We start from the raw sequence: 21403 nt of genomic DNA, 5'->3' as shown, positions 1-21403 counted from the left end.
CTCCAATTATTTACCGAAGCTATCATCTTTTAATCTGCACTGAAAAAATTACCGAAAAAAGCAGCAATATTTCGCAATAATCGAAAGAGAAAGTAAACAAAGAGAATCTCTCAGGCCGAAATGAACAACCAAGAACCCCTAAATGTTCAAATTCTTCGGCAACCAATAGTCGGTCGTCACTCGTTTTCGCCCGAGACGTCAGATAGGATATGGCACCTAGTAAAATATTCTTGAAGTATCACTTAAATTGTCTGCTTAGCGGTTCGAATTAAGCTGTTAGGCGGAGATGGCGGATCAATTTGAACTACTTTGAGCACTGATGACCCAAAGGCGAAACGCGAAAAAAATCGAAACGAAATATGTACTTTTTTGTACACAGCAAAACCCCTACATGGTTGTTTGTACCACTGCCCAAAGACTAACGAACAATTTCAAGTGATAGTAGCGGGTGTTTGGCAATGTGAACAAGATTCGAAACATTAAAAATCCTAAAAGTTTAAAAAAGATAGGACAGGAACTGAACATTTTGCGAAAAGTTTAGTATGTCTTATTTTTCCAAAAAAAAAAATTGAGATCATTGCTGACTTCCAAAAAATTGATACGTCTGTTGAAACAATTGTTTGACAGTGAATCACTTGAGTCTACATCTATACATAAGCGAACTTAGCTACACGAGAATAGATAGCTAAACTCTACAGGAATAGATCTTCCACGTTGCCTTTTTTCAGCAATCGAAGACTGCGAACGGTACTCCAACAGTGCCCTGTGTAATAAACACAAACATTTCTTTACATTTGATAAGATAAGATGCACCATGGCAAAGCTGAAATGTGCCAATTTAATCGCTCAACACATGAACAGCAACACTTCAATGATCGGTACAGAACTACACCATCCCAGAGGTAGACTCAAAGCTCAATGTGGCCTGCATAGGTAGGAAATAATGAAGAATAATGGGCAACACTCACCTCTTTTACTTTGTTTCGCTTTTCGCGCACGAGAGGGTCCGGATCTTCACCGACGAGTGCATTGAATGTGTTCGAACTGACGCTTCCGGTGGACGATTTGGACGGGCTTTTGATTTCCGGTTCGTCTGCGATTTGCGGTGGTGCTACTACCCCGGCTGGTCCACCGGCAATCGGTCCAATCGGTGCCTGCGGGCCCGAGTCGAGAACATTATCAAATTCTGGTCCACTAGTTCGACCGAGATCCAGATCGGGCTTTTCCAGGAAATCATCCGGTAGTTCCTTTTGAATCTTTTCCTGTAGTTTTTCCCGATCGCTCAGCTTGTGGAGATCTTCATCCCCGTCCAAGCCGTGGGCCGGCGGTGGCGGTGGGATGAATATTTCCGGTCCGGCTCGCTGAAACTGTTTGTAAACTTTCAATACACGCTCGGCACCGAAATTATCCGGCAGAAAAAAGAACCCTCCGAAGCAGACGAATCCAAACGTCAGCAGCACCAACAGAATCAGGCACTTTTCGCTTGACCGAAAGGAACGCCGTATCGGCAGTAGCGGATTTGACTGCTGGTTTCCACTGATCCGTTGGTACGTGGGAAGCATGGCTGTTGGATCGGTTCGGTAGCTCGATTCGACACGGTTATTGACACAATCGTGCACGGGGATTTGCTTCTTTCTTTGCTGGTTTTATGACCGCTGCGAGCCAAACTGCGATGAACAGTAGTTGATCACTTCTTTTTTGTTTTCACTTCCGCGATGACATCTATTCAGTCGCCGGGGACGCTTCTATTTCAACGAATTAATCACTGGACCTAAACTTTTCCTGTTTTAGTTGACCGTAATATGAATCGTGCACTAGCATCACCTACCAACTGGGAATGTTTCGTTCAGAATCAACGCGATAATTCGACGAAGAGTTGGTTTCGTTTCGTCTAGCAATCAGAAAGAAAAAATGTTACATTCATCTCATCTTATGGCAGTTCTAAGATTTGATATAATTATCTGAGCTGTTTTTTTGTTTCAAATCTCAAAAAGTGACGTTAAAAATAAAACTTTATCGGTTTATAATTTGGTTTATTAAATGGCTAATAAACCCAGTTCACAACCAGGGTAATGAAGTCTGACGATAAGATTACAACAGCTCTCTAATCGTTATGGTGTCAACCTCATACAAACGTTTTGATATTACTTATGAATTTTATTCGTTTAGAAAAAAAACCAGCGATTGTATTGTTAAAATTAACAAATCGCTTTTATTTTTTATTTTCATTACTTAAAAAAGGTAATAAATTACACTACAAAGAACGGGACATATTATGTTGGTGGAAGATTTGTAAACAAATTCGATTTTGTTTCTGTGTTCATCTCGCAATCTTTTATCGCTGTCTGCTCAAGCCTACTGCAAATTTGGTTTGATAGTTCGGTTCCGTTCGAAACTTCCGATCGAATTATTTTCAATCAGCACCGAAACGTTTCCAGTACATCACGGCACATACAAGCACGCTTTTTTGCACCACAAATGAATCGAAAATTCTCAACCTTGAGAAAAAGGTAGAATGAAACTAAATTTCAACAGCATACTCCTTTTCTTTCGCACAACGCTGTGAAATCCAATAAATCGAATGCCGATTTTTTTTTCTCGTACTTTGAAGCAAAGTTTTTGCGTTTTTTTTCTGCAGAATCTGAATCACTACTTTGCAGTAATTTTACGTACAATTTCGGGCGTTAGGCTAAACTAATAATTGCACTCGCGTAGATTGGATATCGCAGTGGGAGGTTTTAACTTTTCCTGATTGTTTTCTCCACGACCGAACAGAAAAAAAAATTTAACACCAGCAAATCGGATGGAACGAAACGCGCACTAAACACAAACACACTCCACCTGCAACGGGATCGCCATTACGACTGAAGGAAGAAACAAGCAAGGGAGAAAACTAGAGAGAGGCAGCCGATAATCCGCAAGGCGCAGCAAAAGCAAAAGCTGCAAAAATGAGGAGCGAGCTAAGAAAGAAATAATGAGAACTGTCAAACGCTACATAGCAAGAGTGTAAACAGAGAGAGGATCGCGGGATGACAATGCAGCGGCGCTTCACTCGTTTCGCAGCTTTACCCAGTGGTTTTCAAAGTGTGCGATTGACAATACAACACAACAAACTCGGAAACTGGACCGAATGGAGCAAACAGAGTTTCAACAGAGTACGGTTCGTGTAGAAATCGAATACTGGTGAGTTTATTCTTTATTATACTGAAAATTATATGCGAAGAGTCATGTTTTCATAAGAAACTTTATTTTATTATATACTTCGTATCATTGATTAGAACAATACGTTGCCTCAAAACAATAAATATTAGTGCCGTGCTCACTTCTAGAAACAATGAGATACTTCATATGTCACCCAAATTCACCAAGAATTTTGGCAGGCAATTTGAGACTGCGATGTGATTTGCCAAAAAACAGCTGTTTTTCAAGGTAGGGCCAAATTTATATTGACAGTAAATGGAGAAAATCAGCAACGAATGTGTTGACTTTGGTTTCATCTCCGATTTAGGTATCGTAGATTTTCCAATCCACGTTTGATGACTTGATAAATTGTTGGTTAATCTTCGAAATGTATGCACATTGTTCCTTTTTCAATGAACAAATTACAAAATAAGAGTTTTGCCCTTTTTCGAAACTGCTTACTAAAGTGACAGTTTCTCTTTGTTTATTTTCTTGGAATGAAACGGTACCTGGAACCCTTGACTTTCTGCCAGTACTGCGAAACTGATGAGACTACTTCTCAATGATGGAAGCCCAACGATGATAAATTCTCCAGGTGGTAGAGATTCTGCTATCGATCTCACACTAACAACAACCGGATTAGCGCGGAAAACAACTTGGATGGTGCAGGAGGAAGAGTACGGCAGCAATCATATGGTTATCCGAATTGATATCACCGATATCATCCCAAGAAACTTTCGAACCTTCACCAAAATTAACACAACCAAGCTTACGGAACGACTAAACACGATACGACCTCAGTTCATTTACAATCCAGAAGAAATGGTATCGATATTGCAAGATGAAATAAACGATTCCACCTACACATTTAAAAATAAGAAGATAAACTTTCTAAAAACCTGGTGGACTGGAGAAATCGGAAAACTTTACGAGATCAAAAGGGAAGCGCTACGAAAATACAACCGTGAGCAATCGTTATCGAATTTTTTACAGTTAAAAAAACAAAGAGCACGTTTTAAAAGGGAGGTAAGAAAGACGAAACGGAGCTATATAAGAGAACTGACCGAGAAAATTGACGAAACCACGCCTACAAGGCAGCTTTGGAATCTCGTAAAAGGGGTAGACAACTCTCTTACTGGAAAACACAAAAAACTGATCGATCTAACGGAAGAGGAAGGCAAAAAATTCATGGGACTATACTTCAGTAATAAGCTGAGGGAAATTCAGCTACCTGGAACGACCGTCGAGGAAGATCTGGAAGGATACGAGATGGCGATAAAAGACGAAGAGTTGCTAACTGTACTCAAAAGCAGAAAAGATCACTCCGCTCCTGGACCTAATGGACTCTCTTATAGAGTACTCAAAGATGTCAACTCGGAAATGAAAGGAAAAATTTTCGAAATGTTAAGCAGAGTATTCGTGTCCGGAAAAATACCTGAATCCTGGCGAATTACGGAAGTTAGACCGATCCCGAAAAAAGGCGTACGAACAGACCCAAACAACATGCGGCCCATTGCCTTGATGAACGTAGAAATCAAGCTCATCAACTCCGTTGTGAAGGACCGGCTTACGGAAATAGCGACAATCAAGCAGCTGATCCCAAGTCTTTCGTTTGGTTTTAGGAAGCATGTCTCTGCCGCCACCTGTATCAACTATGTCGTCAACTCAATCCATAACGCAAAAGAGGCAAAGAAGGAGGTTTTTGTCATCTTTCTGGATGTTAGCAAGGCGTACGATTCAGTCAACACCGAAACACTCTTGAAGGTACTGAACAACGCCAAAATCCCTGGAAAACTTATCACATGGCTTTTCGAATACCTAAAAAACCGCAAAATGCAACTCAAAATTGAATCTAGAACGATCGAAGCTGAAGTTTCGGAAGGCTTACCACAGGGATGCCCTCTATCTCCAATATTGTTCAATTTATACACAGCCTCTCTACATGAGCTCTCCTCAGACAACTGCGAACTCATACAATTTGCGGATGACTTTGCCGTCATAGTAGTTGCGGACACGGTCGAAGAGGCAGCGGAACTCTGCAACCAATTCCTGCATCGAATCCACGAAAGACTAACAGCATTAAACTTAGTAATAAATTCGCAGAAATCGGCTATAATTCCTTTCACTATGAAACGCATTGATCATATCAGGATAAAGATTCACGGAGAAAAAATCGAGCTGAAGAACTTCCACCCATATCTGGGCTATGTATTAGACAGAAAGCTCACACATAGAAGACACATTGACTCAATAGTAGACAAATCAAGGAGTAAGCTAGGCCTGTTGAAGATGCTTTCCAGAACTTCTAGCGGCGCCAACCCGGAAACCCTGATAAAAATAGGTAACGCTCTAATAAGAAGTCGATTGGAGTACGGGTCAACGATTTTTGGAAACGCAGCAAAAACTAACATCAACAAACTACAAGTAGTGCAAAACGCATACATACGGAAGGCCATGAACTTCCTGAACAGCACACCTGTACATGTAATGCTAGCTGAAGCTGGACAAATTCCAATGACGCAACGAATTGAAGCACTCACCAAAAGAGAACTCATTAGAACCACATGGTATAGGACGCCACTAATGAAATTCATTAGCACTACCCTGAGTAGAGAAATGGGTAACGAATCATACTTCACGGAAACAGCAGACAGGAACATAGACATACTCTACCAGATACACCCATCCGATCGAGACATCCCCTTCCTGAAACGTATGCGATTTTTTGGGAAAGTAGAATTTGACAGAATCGTCAGAACGAACCTGACAAAAGGGCAACTTAAAAAGGACCACGTAAGTGCAGCTACTTGGCAGTCATTATTCCGGGAAGTGATTAGCACAACATACAAACTACACAAAAAAGTATACACCGACGCGTCAAAAACAGCCTCTGGCACGGCCTTCGCGGTGTTCGACGAAACTGACGAAGAAATTATTAGTGAAGGAATAAACCATAACTTCTCCATCACCAACGCAGAATTACTAGGAATCCTCAAAGCGGTGGAGTTAGTTAAAACCAAAGGCTATAAGAAGGCGGTGATTTTTACCGATTCTAGAAGTGCCTGCGAGATGCTGCTGAACGAAAAATCATTTGAGGACAACTACCTCATGACTGAAATTTACAAAGAATTTATTGGAATAAGGAGCAACTGCATACAAATCCAATGGATTCCGAGCCATAAGGGAATTGTTGGCAATGAAAAAGTAGACCAAAAGGCCGTGGCAAAAACAAAAGGCCCTCAATCTATGTTCAATGGAATCACCATGAACGACGCGTTGACATTGAGCATTAATGAAACCTGGAACGACTGGATACGAAAATACAAATCAACCTCCGATGAAAAAGGTAAATGGCACTACCAAATACTAGATCGACCCAACAATAAAATATGGAGTAAGAATCTAGCACTCAACTCAGTTCAAATAAAAATCCTAAACAGAGTCAGAGTTGGACACTGTCTGACTAAAGATAGAAAAGCGAAATGGGGTTTAGAAGATAACGAACGATGTGATTTGTGTTTAACGACAGAGAATCTAAAACATATTCTTTACGATTGCCCACGATACAACCAAAGTAGAATCGATTATCCAGCGCTAGAATACATGAAACCGATCGAACAAATCCTACGTGAAAAAGACGAAGAAGAAATGAAACAAATAGTACGATTTCTAAAAACAAATAACATTCATATATAACACCTAAATCGACCATCGAAAATAAGAAAACGTGAAACAAATTATGACTAACTACACGACGATGGCAAGATGGACCGACCATGGTCTTAGCCTGTCTGGAGGGACAAGTACAAAAAAAAAAAAAAAAAAAAAACTGATGAGACCGCTTTACACGAGACAATATTATTGTCAATACACGGAGTATTGACAATACTTTTGATCGTGTAGTGGAAACTTCATTGGATTGACGAAAATATTGTCGAAAAATCAAAACTGCTCATCAATCCGACAATACTTTCTCCCCAGAGAGGAACTGTTAAATATGTGCAATGACCTCTTCTATCAATATTTTAATATTCAGTTGCAATATTTAAAGCACCAAACGCTAGAATTTTTCGAAAAACGGACTCAAGTTATTAAGCCAATTGGATTGATGGTATTGACAATACTTTGGATTGACAATAATATTGTCCCAATGATCGAAAGAGAAACTGTCACTTGCTCATAAGCCCATTCAATGAGGTAAATCTTGCGAATCCAAAACGCGGCATTGGAACCGAAACTACGTGAAAACTTCCAGCATTCCAGAACTTTGTTCAAAACTCAAAAAATATATATAAATCGATTTCATAGTACACTCACAGAGAACAGACATTCAAGCTAGTACAAACTGTGTAAAGCATAGAAGTGAAAATCCGTTAAAAAAATTGGGTGGGTAATGTCAGAGCCATAAATGAATGACGTGAAAACGAATAAAACTTCACATTTCTGAATATCTAAAATTGTTTTCATAAGTTGATATATTGTGTGAATTGTGCAAGGTTTCATTTCTTTACTTTTCGAATTGTAACTATACTAGAATACGACGTTCCTATACTAGAATACGACGTTTCCTATACTAGAATACGACGAATTCACGGCACAATTATTCTAACACACAAATAAATAAGACAGGGCAATCCACAAGAAAAAAATTGTTCGCCTACAGAAGTATACACGGTTCGAAATACAATAATTTCAATGGGAGAAAATTTAAAAAAGTTCGTTAATAATTAATTTATAGATGAATGAATGAAACGTGTCAATTTTTACGATTGATACCTACCGAGTTGGTAACCCGAAAATTGAATGTCGCTCACTACATCAAAACCGTCGTCCGAGTACGAGATAGACAAACAAGCATTATGAGTTATTCTCTTTAATACTCGTTTAAATCAAACATTTTAGAAAACTATCATTTTGAGTTATTTGTGGTTATTTCATACTACTTAAAACTTTATCATAAACTGCTGATCATATTTCCGATAGCATGGAGAAAAATTTATGTTGTTGGGTTAAGTACAACAAGAGATTTCCAAGATTAAGTTCTACCCATTGTTGTACAGGGTAGATTTTGAAAAGGCGCCCCATAGTAAAGTAAGTCGTATTCACGGTAAAATCACCATTGCATACGACTTTGCACGCATTAATTATCATTGCATAGAATCTCGAACGCAAAAGTCCATAAGCGACTGCTGGGCTGCTCGTAGCGCTTCTACAGGAGAATTGGTACTTGGTGATTGCTTTTTAAAACATCCGTTAAATTTCTTATACACATTGAAATCTCTACTTAGATGTCTGTTATATGTGGTACACTTTATTTTCCATTGGTCAATACTTCGTTATTGGCGTTCTGTAATCTTCCCAGCTTGTACGCAGCAAAGACATCATATTAGCAAGATATCCAGCTCTCACATTTCTCGAACAAATCATTGGCAACATCCTTTTTTGCGTGTATGGTGCCCTCAGGCGAGCCTGCATCGAATCTCGTACATAAAAGTAGGGGAGCGAAATGTCAAATTCATGCGCACCAAAACAGCAGCACTGCGCACTCATACAATTGACATGATATGTTGAATGTGATGCCGTGCGATGGCGTTGCTGAACTGAAAATTGAGATCGCTCCAAGCTGACAGGGTCTGTACGCAGCTAGCGAGTAGCGTTGCCAGTTTGAACATTTTTCCCAACTCAGTAACTGTCAAGCCGAAACAGAGATGCACTCAGGCAAAAAATATATGGAATTTCATAATGATTTCGTATTATTTTTAGTCACCAGAATATCGTATGCGAATCATAAGACCGCCTTATGTAGTCACGAAAATTGGAATTCCAATAAAAAGCCTTTTGGAATTCATATGACATTTTCAGGAACATTGTGCGAAATTTCTATGACGAACATAACTTCCCTTATATACTATGGAATTCATAAGTTGTTCGTATGAAAACTATAATAGTGATAGTTGATATGTATATTGCATTGGTATATTTTTCATATAAACCTTATGAAATGGTAAGGGCCAGGCTGAATTGATCATTATGTAAACCAAATAATGGCTATCCTTGTGTTTGGGACCTAGGCCTAGACCTTGAAAATTTGGCAAAACATCCTTTATATGTTTTACTATGCTTGAATGTATTTGTGCATCGAGAAAAAATGACATCGTTGAAGTACAGTAAAAAATCTTAACGGTCCGAACTGGCTTCCCTAAGGAATTCAGGATGAGCCGGGGAACTCTCCGGAAATGTGATCACTGATTTTAATTGCTAAACTACGATTCCTGCGATATGACTATAGCCAACGAAGAATGTTTGAACTGAATACAATTTAGAAACTGTGATGTCGTTGTTGATTATATCGAATGAATTTTTGAACAGTTTTAAAATAGCGCTGAGGCAAAAAATAATGCGATAGTTGTTTATATACATTTTAACGCCTGTATTGTAAACTGGGAACACAAAGGAACACATTCCAGGAATTGGGCAAAATTTATGTAGCGAGTAACATAGTAAATAATTAACAAAGGGGAACGAACACACCACACGAACATCATAAAGTTATCTTACTTATTGCATAACTTTTCCAGCTACAACGATTCATTCGGAATTACACAAAAATGAAGCCTCCTAGCCTTGTTTTAAATATTCAACAGAACAGAATTGAAAAAAGACTGTCGAATGGAACAGCAGTATGTTGCCATTTGCGAAAAAGTTACCGCAAAGACGGGACTCGAACCCGTTTTTAATACAGGATAGTTTAATTGGCAAAACGATTGTTACGAAGTCGTGTCTTCCACGACTTAAATCTATTACTGGATGAATATTGTTGCTGTCCATAATTATTTGCCTGGAACTAGACAAAACCAAACTTTTATTGTATATTTCATTGCGTGATACATTCAATTATGCGCAATTCGGAGAATTATGTTGAAACTTAAGTGTTTTTCATTTTTCTCTGTATTTTTAATAGTATTGTTTCTACCATTTCTATTAATTTCCAGCAACGTGTGCAACTCCCAACCACAATGTCTTGAGTTGAGTCGTCTGATCGAGGAACGTGTACCCGAAGCTCAGGTAACGTGCCGAACAGGTCGACGAGGTTCGTTCGAAGTGCAAATCAATGAGACCTTGGTTCATTCGAAGCTCAGCTCGTTGGCGTTTCCGGACTATGGCGAAGTGGTTTCAAATGTGATGGCAGCCAAAGATGGTCAACCTGTGAAGACAGTCAAAGAACAACCCATCACTGATTGCGTTGTTCAGTGATTCCGAAGGATTTCGAGCCGTTTTTTTCGACCGAAAAAAATGGACTAGTTTTAAGTAGTAAAATGTTTGTTATTCAAGCGCTCCACAAACGGTGCTTCCACAGTACAGTATGTTGTTATCCGAACCGTCCTTAGAACACAGCTCGTCACGCGATAGATATATTCCGAATCGCATCTTTCCTTTGAATTCCCGAGCAATTGTTCGCAGAGGCTCTGTCGTTTTCACACCACTGGTTTGGTCAATACAGATCATTTGACAGCGCGAGCAAGGTCCATCCACTGCAAACTCATGCTCACCAATCTTGACCCGCTTCCACTGAATTTCCTCCATCGGTCGTGATCCAGTCTCGATAATCAAATTTCCACGAAAGCGATCAACCAACGAATCCAGCGTTGGTTCACACTCAAAGTCGTCCCAGTCGGGAACCTTTTCCGCCAGCCACTGTACCGAACTTTGATTGATTAGCAAAAACTGGGCCTGATTGGCGAGGGCAATTTCCTTCGTTGTTTGTCTGAAAGTCCGCACATCATCGTCGGACTGTTTTAGCAGCCGAAGGCCAGAGGTTTGCAATGCCACACTGATCCAATCAGCAACATCGTCACCACAATCCACGGTTTGGACACCGTCCTGGCACACCTTAGTTTCACATAGTGTGATGGACTGACTACCCGACGAGTTCGCCAAAGTGTTCATATCTAAAATGAAATCGGATAGTGAAGGATGAGACAGAGTTAGCTCATTTGTATCAAGGTTTATTCTCGTCATTATCAGGCACATCTCGGTTAGCTTCTTTTGGGTCAACACAACGCCGTTTTCGTCAACGATTACAAAATCACGATCGTACTTCAGACCTTTGCGACACAGCGGCCAACTGGTGGTGACTTTGAACGATCCGCATGATTTAATCGGAAAAAGACAAATCATTTTCAAATTCGCTTGATTGTGTTTTTTATAACTGAGCTCAATTTGTCTTCGCGAAATGCTGTTCGGTATCCGAGTTTTGATGTAGCATTTTTCTATCATTTCGATAAGCCGATCTACGTCCTGCCTCTTGGTCATGTAGCCAAACGAGACACGCACCGACCCAGTGGGTTGATTATCAATCAAATCAATTGCATCGCCGCAGACGTGACCGGCGTCGAAATGTTTTAAAACGTCTTCATCCGTCAAACCGATTAGCCTCTGACAAGCTCCAGGATTGCAGAAACATCCAGTTCTCAGTATGATATTGTGGACATTTGCCATATAAGCGAACTCGGCGAATCCGACGTAGCTACCGTCATCGTGGAGGATGTTAAAATTTACAATTCCGCCCTGTTGTTCCATAGTTTCAAACGCGGTGTCATGGTACAGCTTCACCACCGCATTCCCGTTAGCATGTTGTAAACTACGTAATCTGGAATAGCAGTAGCATCCCAGTTGGAATGTTTGCCGTGCAATTCGCTCGATAAATCGTTGTCCATTCACAGACGGCACCAGTCGCTCTAGTGTATCGAAACCTTGAATCAAAGAAGCTATCGAGGTGAACGGAATTGTTCCGTCTTCGAAACGTTCCACTACGGAGTCTCGTTTGACGTGAAAGTTTCGTCCGGCCATAGCTATTTTAACTGTACCACCTCCATAGTAGCGCTTTTGTAAGAGTTTCGAAGCATCGCGATGCACCAGCAATGCTCCGAGGCCGGTTGGAAAGCTGAAATTAGCTTTCGTTGAAAGAAGCTTACGGTTTAGAAAAAAACAAGTCTTTCGAATTACCCAAAAAGTTTGTAGAAAGACAGGCACACAAAGTCCGGTTGATATTTGTTCAAATCAAGGAAACTAGTCGAAACGAAACATGCTGCATCCAAGCAAACGTGAAATCGTTCCTGATCGTACCCGTTCAGACCGTACCGCTTGATCGTGGCCAACAGTTCAAGAGGATATTTTACTCCATTGAAGTTACATTGAGCGGGGAAAACCAAAAGCGAAGTGTTTTGACCTGTGGTTTCGTTTTGTTCGAGAAGATTCGCCAATAGCTGTTCCCGTCCAATAGGATATACGCGTGTCGTACCGACGACATCTCTCATTCCAAGCACCGAAGTATGACTATCGTGATGATACACGAAAGCTCCTGATGTACGGAAGCAAAAATTCTCTGCCACCAGCTTTAGGCTGGCCGTGGCTCCAGACGTGAATATTACACTATATTCCGAAGAACGCGTGTTGAAGTGCCGCAGTATCCGATAACGGATCTGATCGATCAGATCCTCGATGGTGCGACTCGTGTGCGGATTGCATAGAAGATTTTCCGTTAGAAATTGTTGGACGGCATGGATTTGAGAACTCGCATACAACGTACTTCCAGCGTGATCGAGGTAGCATTTTCCTACAGGGAAAAAAAACGATTATGATACGAATTATTTTCTTCTGATCTGAACCAATAGCGGCCCTTACACGAGAGTTATTTTTGTCATTTTTAATGATGACTAAGTAATGATATTTTATTTCAAATTTGCATAGAAAACTTGTAATTACTGCACCATATACGTTTATCAAAATGATATCATTTTTCAGTAATGGCACTTTTGATGATCGTGTAAGGTCTGCTAATAGGATCAATAAACTTTCACTTGACAAGGTAAAATCGAGTACAATTGAAACTCTGGCTGGAATTTGTTGACAGATTATAAAAACGTATTGGCACAAATTAAAGAATGAACCTGTCTTCCAAACGCTAAAGGGCTTACCATTAAGTCGGTTGAATTCCTTGTCTAAAGCATCTTCCTCGTTCCGAGTGTATTCGGTCTGAAATTCCATTGCAAAAACAGCACGCCTGACTTTCGATCGAACCTTGAAAAAAATGAAAACAATTGAATTTTAAAATTGCACACAGCTCATTTGCTGCCACTTGTTGCTCACCGCTGGCTGCCTCTCAGCTGACTGTCATCTGTATAGTGGAAAACGAAGAGACCTTAAAAAATAATTAGTAGTTGAATGTCGGGTATAATTTCAAACTGATAACATATAGGAATAAATAAACACAACCATTCTTCTTCTTCTTCTTCTTCTTCTCTGCGTGGGCTTTGACGGTTTTATCTGTCAGTATGTGCCCACTGGTAAATGGCACAGCATATTTGCTATAACGCCAGTTGTTTTTTTTATAGATATCAGTTGGTTTTTGTTTTGCTTATGATTAGCTATAAAGTTGACATGTTTCTCTATATGTTTACGTTGATTTCTTTAAGGAACCTACAGATTCGTCTGAGAGTTTCGGTGTTTTTGTCGTGGTAAGCTTCTTGGATTGTGTGAAATTGTGCAAGGTTGTGTTTGTTCCTTTGTGCGAGGAATTTCGCGCACTTGAAAATTATATGTTCTGATGTGTTTAAGCATTCACAGATTTCGCAGTACATTTCCTCTTGGATTCCCATTTTGTTAAGCCAAAAGGGTGAATAGTCATGGCCGGCTAGAAGTCTGTTTAGGGTTCTTGTTTCGGTATTGCTGAGCTCTAAGTTGTAAAACCATGGTTTCGGGTTGATTCCGGTTTGTATTTTGAAGAATTTTCTTCCTTTACCCTGTTCTTGGGTATAGTTAACATACCACTTCTGAATATCGGCTGTGACGTCGTCTTTTATCATGTTGTATGCGTCATGATGCAGTATCTTGTTTCTGGCTACATAATCCGATTGTAGTCCAGCCTTCGCCAGACTGTCCGCTTTTTCGTTGCCATCGATTCCCACATGTCCTGGAATCCATTGAATGCAGGTATGTAATTGTTCTGCTGTTTTGATGATGAAATGGGTGATTTCATCCCTTTCTCTTGCATGTATCTGATTTTTTATATATTCGCAACCTGACTTCGAGTCAGTAAGGATTACTGCTTTTTCAATGTGATTCCGTTCTAGATATTGTATCGCTACGAATATTGCTTCTATCTCAGCAGACATCGTACATACGTTGTTTTCTAATCTAAGGCTGAGTTTGAAATTATTACTTTCGTCGAACATTCCAATTGCGCAGAATTCGTTGCTCTTTGAAGCATCTGTGTAGATCTTCCGATGGTTCTTGTAATGGCCGTGCAGCTTACCTAACGTGAGTTGCTTTAAAGTTTTGGTTGACGTGCACTTTTTCGTCCACGTATTTTCATTCAATTCTGTTTCAACTTCAAGGCTGTTTTGTGTGTTCGGTTGTACCGCTCTCATCTTTGCAATGCTATCAAAGGTCTCGTTATACGTAATGAAAACTTTTTCTAGGAAGGTTAGTTTTGCCAATGTACTGTTGTTTGCTTGTGTGAGCTTTTGGACCTGCGTCCATACCGGAGATTGGAACTGCGCGTGATTTATTATTTCTTTGGCTATTATAAGCTTTCGGCGGAAATGTAGAGGAGGTTGGCTCGCTATGGCATATAAGGTGTTCATCGGTGTTGTTTTCGAGCAGCCGGTGATCTTTCTTAGACATGTGTTGGTTTTTATTGTTAGCTTATCTAGGTTGCTTTTCGAAGAATTAGCATATATGGAAGCCCCATATTCCAGATAGCTTCTTACAATTCCGTTGTATACTAATCCCAAAGTTTGCGGGTGTCCTCCGCCCCTGATATTGCTTATCATTTTTAGCATATTGAGCCGTCCTGTTACTTTTCTTTCAATTTCTCTAATATGAGCCCCGAATGTTAACGTACGATCCAGAGTTATCCCAATGAACTTATGTGTATTTACTGATTCTAAGGCGATACCTCCTAGTTGAACATCAAGTATCTTGTTGTTCCTTTTAAATAGCATGACTTTCGTTTTGTCTTCATTTATTTTAAGATTGAGCCGTTCCGCCTTGTCCTTGAACATATTCAGATATTCCTGAGATCGGAGCTGTACCTCATCTTCATCTTTTCCCTCGACAATCACCACGAAGTCGTCCGCGTATTGAACCAGGATTACACCGTTTACTTTGATATCGTGTAGTTCTGAAGTGTAGATGTTAAATAAAGTTGGTGACATCACGTCGCCTTGAGGCAGACCATCGCTAATGCTTCTTTCTACTGCTTGTGATCCTATTTGTATTTGTATGGTTCGGTTACGAAGAAAGTGGATTATCCAGTTTATCAGCTCGTTCGGGAGGCGTCCTTTGTATAGAATTTGTTCTAGAGTCTCTGATTTTACATTATTGTAGGCACCTCTTAGATCTATGAAGATAGCTCCTGCAGTTTTGCCTTCTCTTCGACTTGCGTTTATTTTATTAACTGCATAGTTTAAGCACGTTATAGTCGAGGTGTGTTTTCTGAATCCAAAGGAGGTATCCGGAATGATTGCGTTATATTCGATAAACCGATTGATCTCTGCTAATACTGCTGAATTGATAATTTTCACTATACAGTTTAGTAATGAGATCGGCCGTAGATTTTCCATTATATCAGGATCCTTTCCTGGTTTAGGTATCGCGATGACTTTGATTTTATTAACATTGTCTTCAATTTTCCCGTTCCGCCACATTCGATTTAATTCCTGGATTAGCATGTTCCTAATTTCTGGTTTTAAACATTTCAACGTTTCGTAATCTATTCCGTCAGGGCCAGCTGCTGATTTTTTCTTTTTTTTGCTTAAGATATCGTGCCAGTTCTCAACATTTAATATGTCGTAATTTACAACGTTACGTCTATATTGATTGTAACGGTCTCCGAACGGGAAGTTAGCATTTAGGAATTGGTTGGCTGCTTCTACGGATTGATGCACGAACGTGGCATGATTTCTGTTTTTCTTCTTTCCCGTTAGTCCGTTAATTTTCCACCATAGCTCTTTACTACTCGTTTTGGGGTTGAATTCGTTGACGTATTCATGGAGTTTTTCTTTCATTGTTTTGTTTTTGTACCTCGTGAATATACTCTCCAATCTTTTCATGTTTAATAAATCTTCTATTGTGCCGGAACGATTGAATTTCGCTCTAGCTTCATTTTTATTCCTCCATGCTTCTTCCACTTCGGTTGACCACCAGAACTTTGGTACAAAACGGTTTTTTTGCCTTGCTTTCTTTACAATTTTTTTCATTTCCTGCTGTAGAGTAGATATGCTGTTTACTCGCGTAGCGTCCAGGTTTGCTATGCTTTCCTTTACATGTTTCCGATTGACGAAGGTTCTCTTTGTGAGTGTTTTACTATCCGAAATGTTCACATGAATAACTAGATGTCTACTACCGATTCCGTATTGTAAAATTTCCATCTGCGAGCACCGGAAAACTTGAGGTGTTACAAAAACTAAATCGATTGTGGATGGCTTCTTATTAATCTCTGCTGGGATGTACGTAGGCTCTCTTGTATTCATTAATATTATATTTTCCTCGTTCATAAAATCGAAAAGTAAGCTACCTTTTGCGTCCGAGTGGTGAGAATCCCACAGTCTGTGGTGCGAGTTCATGTCACCTCCTATTAGTACTTTTCTAAACTTTGACATTGTTGTTGCTAGATTTGTTAGAAAAATTTTGAGATCGTTTAGCCTCGTATTTGGTGCTATGTATACCGAAAATATTGCCAGCTCTATTTCGTATATATATCGCCCCACGCATTGTATATCGTCCGTGGAATCGATTTCGATGGGTCTGTTGTATAACGACTGATGAACGACTATCATCGCTCCTCCATAACCGTCACTTCTTGAAGAAAAATAGTTATTGTAATAAGGAATTTTGTATTTTTTACCTTCGAATTCTTTTTTCGTACAACTTTCAGATATTAATCCTATGGAGTACTCTTCTGTTATCATAACTCTCGCTAACTCTGATTTGTTTTTCTCTATACTTTGAATATTGCATTGTAGAATTTTACATGACATTCTTTTCGTTCGTTTTGGAGTAATTAAATCTTTGCATCCCGTCGCTCTTTGCCGACTGGTTTGCCTGTGATAGTTCTGCTTCTTTGTAGCCCGTTAGACTGAAGGTGCTGTTATCCTCTTCGTCGCTGGTGCAATCCATGTTCCATATCTTGCTATCCGGTACATCTGGGTTGTTTCTTGGTTTTACTCTGCTCATTTGCCCTAGTTTCCACTGTAGCTTCTCTGCGTCATTCGTCTTGTATGGGTTGAAAAGCGCTCTTCCGTTTGTTACCTGTCCGCTTCCTGTTTTGCGTTTCTTGTCGCTACGCAACTCGGTATGATTAATGTTGATTGTGTTTGATGTTTCTTCAGAGGAACGTTTTGGATTTTGTTTCGTCTGCTCTCTTGGTTTGTGACGGTTGGTGGGAATCATATTCTCCGATGTTTTAGCATATGAGCTCATTAGCGTTGGGTAATCTTCGATATTTCCAAGTAGGTTGAAACTGTTTTGGGTGTATATTGGGTACTGCTCCTGCGCCTCCAGAGACGTTAGGTTGCTTTTTGACAGGATGATTTTAAGATTGTTTTGCCGTGTTCGTTCGGGGCATTCTATAACGCCCGACTTGTGTCCTTCGTTTCTGCAGTGTACACACCATTCTGGTCTGTTGCATTGTTTATATCCTTCCTCGTCGTGCTTATTACCGCATGTGTCACATCTTTGTTGAGAACGACAGTTATTTGTGCGATGGTTGTATCTCAAGCATTTTTGGCAGAAGATGACTTTACTGACAAAAGGTTTAACTTTGTTTGTGCAGCAGAACATGCGGACTTCCGTGGGCAGCTGATTGCTACGGAAAGTCACCCCAATCCGTGTCGTAGGGATTTTTTGCTCGTTCTCGAACTTATGAAGTCGAGTTACGCTTAGGATGGGTACAGTACAGGTTATGTTATCCATAATTTCTTCTGATGACATCTCTACTGGTACGCTGGTTATAACGCCAGAAACAGTGAGAAAATGCTTCGGGATATACGCTTTGTACTTTTGTTTCCAAATTTCTTGGTTAGCTTGCATGTGGTTTGCTGTATATGCATTTTTTACGATTACAAGCACTTTGTTTCTTCCCATCGATTTAAGGTTGAGGATATTTTCCTTGTATTCATTATTCTGTGACAGAATTTTTCCCACGGTGAGCTTGTTTATTACAACATTTTCAGTTCGCTCTGTTAGCTGCACAATTAATCTGTACGGTCCTTTGTCGATGCTCTCGTATTCATAAGTCTGCCATTGTCTTCCGTTTTCCTTCGTTTGCGTCGATCCGCCTCCTGGATCTGGATCTCCAGGTCCTGTCATTTCTCCGGTAACTTTCTACTTCCTAGACTCCCGATTATTTGAAACAAGAAACGGCTCTTGTTTTATTGCGAAACCACGTTTTATCGATTTCTCTAAAGACACGTGTATTAACGCGACTATCGATTGTGCGGTGTTGTCATCAATAGCACAACAATAATTGACGAAACACAACCATTGACGAGTATATATACCGATTGCAGCTAGAATTTGATCAACTCACATTACAACTCATTATTATCGTGGCAGGCAGGAATGACACCACCCAATCATTAAAACAGAACAGTCATCGTTGTTTACTTTATCCATTCATAATATTGCTACAACTACAGGGTGGTTAGAAATCGATCCCTCTTTGTTTTCTACGCAGAGAAAAAAATGTTAAAAAAAACTAAATAATTTAGTTTTTGTGTTTAAGCAACGAATTTCTTTTTATTGAAATAGTGACAGAAGAAAATCTGATTTGATATAGCGAGTATTGCTGCTTGAAACTACAAAACATGATAATTAATTTCTCTCAGAGGATTAGTTTGTTTCAATGAATATTTTGATAAAAAAAATACAAATATTTTAATTCTGCGTTCCTGTCAATTTTTGACAAATAACTTCACAGTAAATTCAACTTGAAACATTGAATATTTGATGCAGAGATCTTGACCAGAGTGATGAAGCTCTAAATCATTGGATACTAACTAAAATACCATGGCTTGCAGTATGCCAATAATTCGATCGTCACGCGACAAAAGGGTTGAATATTTGAACATAAAAATTAGCAATATCAAAAAAAGCTTAGTTTTTAGGAATTTATAATTGGATAAAGATTGAAAAAATAGTATCAAAAATCACCTTGCAAATTAGTTTGAAAGAAATCATTTTATTCTCCAAACAAACAAAAGTGTATGATTATAACAAACAAAATCGTTAGTTGAAATAGCTAAATTTAAGTTCATTTATTCCTGTAATGTAAAGCAGGTTTTAACTAAAAACTTTGTAAATTTGAAACTCTATAATTATTACCTATAACTAGAGTTCGTATTTATAAACTAAATTTTCAAATTGAATTTACTGTGAAATTGTTTGTCAAGAAATTGACATGAACCAAAGACATCATATTAACAAGATATCCAACTCTCACTTTTCCCGAACAAACCACTGGCAATGTCCTTTTCTGCGAGCATGGCGCCAACAGGCGAGACCGTGCGATGGCGTTACTGAACTGAAGATTGTTTCGCTTCAAGCTGACAGGGTCTGCATGGAACGCACACAAAAAAAATTGTTATTTTTATCAAAATATTGATTGGAACAAAATAATCCACTGGGAAAAATTAATTAGGGTAACAGAGGTATTTTGGCCACTTCATATATTTTGGCCCACCTAACAAACTTTATGGATTTAATCGATGTTAAGTAACCCATGTTACATCAATTTGAAGCTAATCACATTAAATTACCTATTGCCGAAGGCGTTTTCAAAGATATTACAACATTTGGTGGATATTTTTACAAAGTGGGCCAAAATAAAATCAATCCTAAAGTGAGCCAAAATACCTCTGTTACCCTATCATTTGCGATATTTGCTATATCAATAAAATATTTGCTATATCAATAAAAAAATCGTTTTTTGATTGATTATAGAGGTTTTAACCTTAAGGTCATTCGCCTTTTCGGGCCAGAAAAACTTTCTGATCCTATGTGCGGGAGTTGGGAATCGAACCCAGATGGGCTGCGTGAAAGGCATCGACTTACCCATTACGCTATACCCGTCCCCAAAAATTCGTTGTGTGAAACCCAAATTCAGTTATGTTTACAATTTCTTTCTCTGCGTGCTTTTATCAGAACTTTAAATTAAATACGGCCAAGGTTCTCCAAAAAGCGTGTTTTTTCAATCCACTTATTGTTTAAACAATATTTCTAAATTATACTTTTTTTAGAGAACATATATTACACTTTATGAACAAAAATTTCTTTTAATTTTTCGGCTCTGAAAACAGATGCTTAAACTCGTTCGATTTGTTGGTGGGTGTTTGCATTTCTTGGTTCATCGGGAAGAATAAAAGCAAAACAGTTTTCTATTCTGTATCGAATTGGCTATGGCTGGAACTAGAGTGAATAAAGAAACTCAGTTGGAACAAGAATGAAAAATGTCCATCGAGAAATAACAAAATGACGGACATTTTTCGATTTTTATCATTTTTTTGCACTTTCGATTTATAACAGCTTTTTTAAACAACAATGAATATAATTGGTTGTAGTTCCGATCATAGAGAGACGTATAACGAGTAAAATGCCATTTGGTTCATGTTGATGCGTGCAATAGTTTTGGAATATGATTGACACCCAATTGAAAAAATATGGTTTCGAAAAAACAAGCCGATTAGTTTTTATTCGCGACTTATTGTACCTGGGCGCTCGGTCGCGCGTGCCTTTGGGAATAATTCTGCATCATTTTTAAGAGTATTTCCTTGTATTTTCGAAAAAAAATTTATCACCCGTCAAAAATCGTTGGCGGCCGGAGGTGAATGCCTCCTTCGACCACCTGCATCAATGGTGTGCCATATCGAAGGAGGAATCAAACTTTTTTAACAGAAAGTTTAACTTGTACACTCTAATCACGTGAGCCATGTGTCATCAAAATCGCAAATATATGTAATTTGATTAGTTTTCAGAATGAAATTATTTTCAAAATCTTCACTAAGAGTTAGGTCATGAAATATATACAATATACAAGTTTTACCAATGAAATTCATTCGAACATTTTCGTGAATTTCATAGGACTATCTTATGAATATCTAAAGTTGAGGTCTTGAAGGTATGGTATACATTTATAATCCTTATATATGATAGTCATAATTTG

General features: G+C 39.0%; 4 protein-coding genes across 13 annotated transcripts in view; 1 reads left to right on the top strand and 3 right to left on the bottom strand.

Moving 5' to 3' along the window:
• Positions 1–2877, bottom strand: part of LOC131425553 (mannosyl-oligosaccharide alpha-1,2-mannosidase IA) — a 103756-nt gene extending 100879 nt beyond the window's left edge. For 2 of the 8 annotated variants that reach the window (XM_058587517.1, XM_058587525.1), the window contains exons 1-2: positions 2674–2877; positions 969–1831 (exon numbers count right to left, since the gene is read on the bottom strand). In XM_058587517.1, the coding sequence (XP_058443500.1) occupies positions 969–1562 (594 nt within the window). In that variant the 5' untranslated portion in view covers positions 1563–1831; positions 2674–2877. Of the gene's footprint in view, positions 1–968; positions 1892–2455 lie in introns of all 8 variants that reach the window. The other 6 variants (XM_058587519.1, XM_058587521.1, XM_058587522.1 and 3 more) reach the window with 6 other exon arrangements.
• Positions 2878–3078: 201 nt separating this feature from the next.
• Positions 3079–10523, top strand: LOC131425550 (migration and invasion enhancer 1). 2 transcript variants are annotated; one of them, XM_058587513.1, is made up of 3 exons: positions 3091–3183; positions 3279–3429; positions 10173–10523. In XM_058587513.1, the coding sequence occupies exons 2-3, from the start codon at positions 3335–3337 to the stop codon at positions 10432–10434; spliced, it is 357 nt and encodes a 118-aa protein (XP_058443496.1). In that variant the 5' UTR covers positions 3091–3183; positions 3279–3334; the 3' UTR covers positions 10435–10523. The 2 variants fall into 2 exon arrangements, with proteins under 2 accessions (XP_058443497.1, XP_058443496.1); XM_058587514.1 differs by lacking the exon at positions 3279–3429 and having other exon boundaries at positions 3079–3183.
• LOC131425549 (molybdenum cofactor sulfurase 3-like) lies at positions 10111–18852 on the bottom strand. 2 transcript variants are annotated; one of them, XM_058587511.1, is made up of 5 exons: positions 18773–18852; positions 13330–13381; positions 13158–13260; positions 12187–12796; positions 10111–12124 (listed from the first exon to the last, which is right to left on the bottom strand). In XM_058587511.1, exons 3-5 carry the CDS (start codon positions 13225–13227, stop codon positions 10504–10506), a joined length of 2301 nt encoding a protein of 766 aa, XP_058443494.1. In that variant the 5' UTR covers positions 13228–13260; positions 13330–13381; positions 18773–18852; the 3' UTR covers positions 10111–10503. The 2 variants fall into 2 exon arrangements, with proteins under 2 accessions (XP_058443494.1, XP_058443495.1); XM_058587512.1 differs by having other exon boundaries at positions 18744–18812.
• LOC131427883 (uncharacterized) lies at positions 17212–18552 on the bottom strand. Its single transcript, XM_058591451.1, has one exon. The coding sequence runs from the start codon at positions 18550–18552 to the stop codon at positions 17212–17214; it is 1341 nt and encodes a 446-aa protein (XP_058447434.1).
• Positions 18853–21403: the final 2551 nt, after the last annotated feature.

This window comes from Malaya genurostris, chromosome 1, assembly GCF_030247185.1.
Source record: "Malaya genurostris strain Urasoe2022 chromosome 1, Malgen_1.1, whole genome shotgun sequence".
NCBI lineage: Eukaryota > Metazoa > Arthropoda > Insecta > Diptera > Culicidae > Malaya > Malaya genurostris.
This window is presented reverse-complemented; position numbering and strand designations above follow the sequence as displayed.

What these genes read in the sequence shown, in the direction of transcription:
- LOC131425550 (XM_058587513.1), top strand. Translation starts at nt 3,335, where the DNA reads ATGAGATACTTCATATGTCACCCAAATTCACCAAGAATTTTGGCAGGC. An exon ending in AAAAACAGCTGTTTTTCAAG is followed by an intron (nt 3,430 to 10,172) that starts GTAGGGCCAAAT and finishes ATTAATTTCCAG; the next exon opens with CAACGTGTGCAACTCCCAAC.
- LOC131425549 (XM_058587511.1), bottom strand. Translation starts at nt 13,227, where the DNA reads ATGGAATTTCAGACCGAATACACTCGGAACGAGGAAGATGCTTTAGAC. An exon ending in GGAATTCAACCGACTTAATG is followed by an intron (nt 12,797 to 13,157) that starts GTAAGCCCTTTA and finishes TTTTCCCTGTAG; the next exon opens with GAAAATGCTACCTCGATCAC. An exon ending in TCTTTCTACAAACTTTTTGG is followed by an intron (nt 12,125 to 12,186) that starts GTAATTCGAAAG and finishes AGCTAATTTCAG; the next exon opens with CTTTCCAACCGGCCTCGGAG.
- LOC131427883 (XM_058591451.1), bottom strand. Translation starts at nt 18,552, where the DNA reads ATGACAGGACCTGGAGATCCAGATCCAGGAGGCGGATCGACGCAAACG.